Source organism: Glossina fuscipes, unplaced genomic scaffold (assembly GCF_014805625.2).
Source record: "Glossina fuscipes isolate IAEA_lab_2018 unplaced genomic scaffold, Yale_Gfus_2 0, whole genome shotgun sequence".
NCBI lineage: Eukaryota > Metazoa > Arthropoda > Insecta > Diptera > Glossinidae > Glossina > Glossina fuscipes.
The window spans coordinates 6,444,921-6,450,512 of record NW_023998414.1 but is presented as its reverse complement, the minus strand read 5'-3'; the positions used below and the strand labels follow the sequence as shown (position 1 = coordinate 6,450,512).

The 5,592-nt window shown below is 32.7% G+C and overlaps 1 protein-coding gene across 1 annotated transcript in view; it reads left to right on the top strand.

Moving 5' to 3' along the window:
• Positions 1 to 1,655: 1,655 nt before the first annotated feature.
• The window catches only part of LOC119644781 (succinate--CoA ligase [ADP/GDP-forming] subunit alpha, mitochondrial-like), a 10,043-nt gene continuing 6,106 nt past the window's right edge, over positions 1,656 to 5,592 (top strand). The window contains exons 1-2 of the mRNA XM_038044510.1: positions 1,656 to 2,628; positions 4,166 to 4,221. Of these exons, the coding sequence (XP_037900438.1) occupies positions 1,656 to 2,628; positions 4,166 to 4,221 (1,029 nt within the window). The remainder of the gene's footprint in view (positions 2,629 to 4,165; positions 4,222 to 5,592) is intronic.

The window sequence follows — 5,592 nt, the reverse complement described above, 5'->3', positions numbered from 1 at the left end:
GCTCTCTACAAAATGCAAAATTTTAAAGTCATACTTATAAGCTTGATACAAAACAAATAGTGCAGTGTTTCTCGATTATTAACACTACAGGTAGCATAGTTGTCACGATGTTTTTATCAAACAATTATGTATTATATTATGCTACGTTTGGCTGAGTTTAGCCGCGAGCTATATATAAACTAATGCTTATATTATTTATAAACTATAGTAAAATAGAAACTTTTTCCATTCCGTTAGTAGTAGGATGACCAGGTTTGTTTTTTTTTTTTTTTTTTTTGGCTTTACACAGAAACACTAAGAAATAAGTAGATATCCGATTATGGGCTTACTTCTCAATAACATTTCCTCCCCCATTGGGTAAGCATAGGTTTACTTATTCGTGATAGTCACGAAAATAGAAACGAATTAAACAAATGTACAACAAGTAAAGAAATATAAGTAAAGAAAAAGCGAGAATGGACAGTGAAAATACAAAGTAAGCCCCAATAATTAGATGTTGTCTGTAAAAAAGCAGGAGAAAGAAACCAATTAAAAATTAAAAATAATTAAAAGTGTAAATTTAAGAAATGACTATTATTTCTTTTCTTAACTTTTCTTCGCTTTTCTTACATCTCTATACGATAAAGAAAATATTTGCATGCATTACGAAACCTTTCATTTCTTTCATTACGAGTATGATTGCCGATGAAAAACAATCTTCATTTCTATTCTACTATTCTCCTCTCTATTCAGCCTTAAAACAGTTCCCTTGAAGCACTACAACATTAACTTTTATTGCAATCGCTTTAAATATCATATGAAAATTCATAGTTGAATTTTAAATTCAAATTCTTCAAAATTCTTCTTACTATCTTTATCATTTCCGTATTCCGTATTAAAAGGAAATGTAAATTTTTAAAATCATTATTAATTTTTGCAATCGAAGTTTTATCCTTATTTTCGTGAGCGTGGATGTGTGGGAGTTTGGAAAAAAAAAAATGATATCCCATGTGTAGATCCCTTTTACTGTTCTGTGTGATGTGCCGTAAATTTTTCCAAGGATGCACGACATGAACGAATACGATTCGTATAATATCTAAGGATAAGCATTTCACAAAAATTCCTTAAAATCTATTTATCACTTAGGCCTTGAAACAATTTAAGCACAAACGCCTTCCTTTCACTGTAATTTATCCTATATTGAGTGATTTTACAGTCAATGAACGTTAAAATTTTCAATTTTCTACGCAGTGACAATCAGGGCAAAGCATTTAAGATTGAAAGCCAAAAAAATAATAATAAAAATACATATAAATATATATATATACATATATATATATTCTTGCGACTGGTCACTTTAACAAATGAACAATTGTTCGTCGACAGATTGAAGTTTTAAATTGTCAATGGAAATCTGAACGAAAAATTCCTTTCAAATGTCAAATTCTTTACCTAAAAAGATACGTAAAAAAAATTTTCATTATAATATCAGTTTAATAAAGAAAATTTTGAATACACGACGTATAATAAATACATTGAAAAAAATAATATAAATAAAACGATATATTTTGCATAAAAGATAATAATCTTTTCTTTTTTTGTTTTTTTATATAATAAAATTTTCGATAATAATACTTGTTAAATCATTATTCAATCGCCAATCATCAACCAAAGCCATGTCATGCTTTATAAATGTAAAACGTGTACTGAATCGAAGTTTTTTAGAGTCCTTTCAAAAATTGCTGATAACGTCGCGACGTTCGCAGACAAGTGATTGTTACGCGAAAACAATTCCAAATCTAATTTTAAATAAAGATACTAGGGTTATATGTCAAGGTTTTACAGGCAAGACGGCCACATTTCATTGCAAAGCAGCCCTGGAATACGGTACTAAACTGATGGGTGGAGTTTCGCCAAAGAAAGCAGGCGAAGTACATTTGGGTTTACCCGTATTCAAGTGTGTAGAAGAGGCGAAAGCTGCCACGCAACCTCATGCGACCATAATATACGTTCCACCGGCAAATGCTGCTAAAGCGATATTGGAAGCGGTCGACGCAGAAATACCATTAATTGTAGTCATTACCGAAGGTATACCACAACATGATATGATAAAAATTCAAAATTATCTTATGGATCAAGATAAAAGTCGTTTAGTTGGTCCTAATTGTCCCGGTATTATAGTGCCAGAGCGTGACACAACTCCGACAATGCCTCTCTTATGTATATGGCCGGGCATTATGCCCAATTTGCACTGCTCTGGCGCCCTAACCTATGAGGCCGTTAATCAAACCACCTTCTATGGTTTGGGTCAGACGTTGTGTATCGGCATAGGAGGTGATCCTTTCAACGGCACCAACTATATTGATTGTTTAGAGGTCTTCTTAGATGATCCTGAATGTAAAGGAATCGTATTAATTGGAGAAATCGGTGGCGACGCCGAAGAGAGGGCCGCTGAATTTTTAATTGAACATAACAGCGGTGAATGTCGTAAACCTGTTGTCAGTTTTATTGCCGGATTAACAGCACCACCTGGCCGTCGTATGGGTCATGCCGGAGCCATTATATCGGGCGGTAAGGGTGGCGCCAACTATAAAATTAAAGCTTTGGAAGCTGCCGATGTTGTAGTTACCCTTAATCCCGCAGCTATCGGTAAGACTTTATATCAACAAATGGTCTGTATGGAAATAATACCGGATACTATGGAGAATAAAAAGAGGAAGACAACCAATCAATAGCGTTCAATATGAGTTGAAAATTTCTATTGACCACAAAACTGCTCAACATTGTTTAAATAAATCGAAAAATAATTGAAAAATACCGAAACGTTTTTCAAATCAAAAAAATACATAAAAAACAACAAAGGAAAAACTTGAATAATATCTTTGTCTCGCCGCAACACCTACAAATATATCATTATCTGCATAGTCACCACAAAATACTAAACAAATTTAGTCTAGAAATCGTTCGATGTAATGAAAAAAAAAAAAAAATCGATACTATTTTTCTTTATTAAATCGAAAAAAAAAAAAAACCCAAATTCCGGGACTGTTCGTGTGTATATGTGTACACGTAATTTCATAATTATTTCGCTTTAATAGAAGATTTGAGAAAGAAATTCTTTTCAATTTTCATTTTTAATTACTTTGTCCGACCATAAATAAATTGCTTTCAAAATTGTAATCAATTATTTAGTATACGTAAGTAAACTAAGAAAATTATTTGAAACATTTTGGAAATAGCTTAAGATCTGTACAAATATATGCTAAAAATTTGTTTCAATAAATATAATCATTGTTTACTCGTAATATCATGCTCATATTATCCCTTCATATTTACGCATTTATATTACATTGTTTACTTTTTCGAATCATCAGACGCGAGCCTAATGCAAGGAGACTTTCAATTGAAAGAACCATCTTGGAGAAATATGATCTTTCTGAAGCAATCATTCAGGGGAAGTCCCCTATTTGCGTAACACTGTAACGGTCAGTCGGAAGGCCGGAAAGCAGAGACGTGGAAAAGGCGAGAAGTGGGAAAGGAGAAGGAGGCAGAGGAATTGGTGGCCGCGGCCAATCAAATATGGGCATGTCTTTTTTTTTTCCCTTTGACGGCAGCCAAGGAGTTTTCGAAGCTTGCTTGTCGCGACTATAAAGGAATGAAATGAAATTTTGACACACCAGAAGATTGCTTAGGCGTGGCCGATTTTTTCCATCTTTCGCGCATGGAATGTACCATTAAAGTTTTGTAGATTTATCTGATCCACCTTACGAGCAATGAACAAAAACCCACGTTTTTATTACTTCTAGAAAATGGAGGTATTCTCGGCTTACGCGGTATTGTTGTAAGCCTGTCCTTCGAGTAATTTGACCTTTTTTGAATAACAACCTGCGCACAAGAACTTCCAATGTTTCTGCCAAATTTCAAGTAGATAGCTTAGTTGTTGGACGGACGGACATACCTTAAACAATTCAGTATTTGATGCTGATCAAAGAGTATATGTACTTTGTGGAATCTGTGAAACTTCCTTCTCGAGTGCTGCCAACATTTCAACAAAATAGATATAACAGTCATCCCTCAGTGATGGGTATAAAAACAGCACAAGATAGCAGGCTCTTGTGTAAATTCTATAAATTCTTCTGTTTTTTTTTTTTTTTTATTGAATGATTTATTCACGCATGAAATACAGGACTACGGGAGACTATTAAGATGAAAAAAAAAGGAGAAATTTATTATTACATGAATGTTTGTATGAACAGATTTTAATGCTTATGTAATTTCTATGTAAATTAGGTCTCTTTGTTTAGGTAGCTAATACACATACATACATATGCTAACACCTAACTAATCGTGCACATATGCAGGACATGTGTTCTGCATAATATATATATATATATATATATATATATATGCGGTTATGCATATATAATGCGCTACTTAAGTGCTAACCATAGCTTTTTAGAAGTCTAAAGTGGAAAGAGATTTATGCCTTTAAAGCTGAAATTTCTCTGGAAAATTTATTACCCAAAAATATATGGAACATATGCACATACATAAACATATATATAAACAAACAAACAAACAGACAAAGAGACACGCATATACATATAAGCTTTATGTATGTAACAAACTAACATTTTAACCCTAAAAAGATTTTAGCCTTATTTGTGATGCAAAGGAGAGAAACGATTTGTCTCTAAACTCTTAATAGTCGGTTTAAAAAGCAAACGAATGACAAATGGAGTTAAAAGCGAAAAAGGGAGGATGGCGTAAATATGAAGAGAGAGAGAGAAAGAGAAAGAAAGAGAGAGAGAGAGAGAGAGAGAGAAAGAGAAAGATAGATTTTATAATACATTGTTAACCTTTGATTTGATATTATGCACAAGCATGGACACACACATATCACATATGCACTATGAATGCATATTCATGGGAGATTCAATAGCAATAACTGCCAACAGTTAATGTTTGCTTTGATTTATTTGCATATTTTAAGTTTAACGCACAATTAAAAAGCGATCAAATATTTTCACACTGCTTAACGAATGTATTCACGTACATGTGTATATGTGCATTTGCGAAAATTGCTAGCATTCATCATTCATCAATTTTAAGCATATTTGCTTGTTATGCATCTAACAAAAGCTAACCTTCTATAGCAAAAAAATAAAAAAAAATAAATAAATAAATTGTCATTCAAATGTTTCAACAGTAATGACATCACGTCTGCATGACAGGTCGAGTTTAGAAATATCTGGAAAATACATTTTCAAATACTATTTGCGCGGTTATAATAACTTTGCAAAACATCAAATTGAAGCATATGCATAAATATATATGAAACAATGTGAAATAAAATTGCGTTATGCTCGCATCGTCGCAATCTTTGAACGAGTGCGGTCAACACGCGGACAAAATAAAATTTATATTGCGCGCGATGGTAGAATTAAATCTTCAATAAATATATAAATTTGTCTGCGCTTGATATTGACTAAATCACTTCATTCATATTCGTTTTATCAAAACGTTTGCAACGTCCACAAGCAGCCTTCAAAAATCCTACAAAGATGGACATACACGTGATCAGAATTAATTTCTAAATGGTTTTGGCCATGA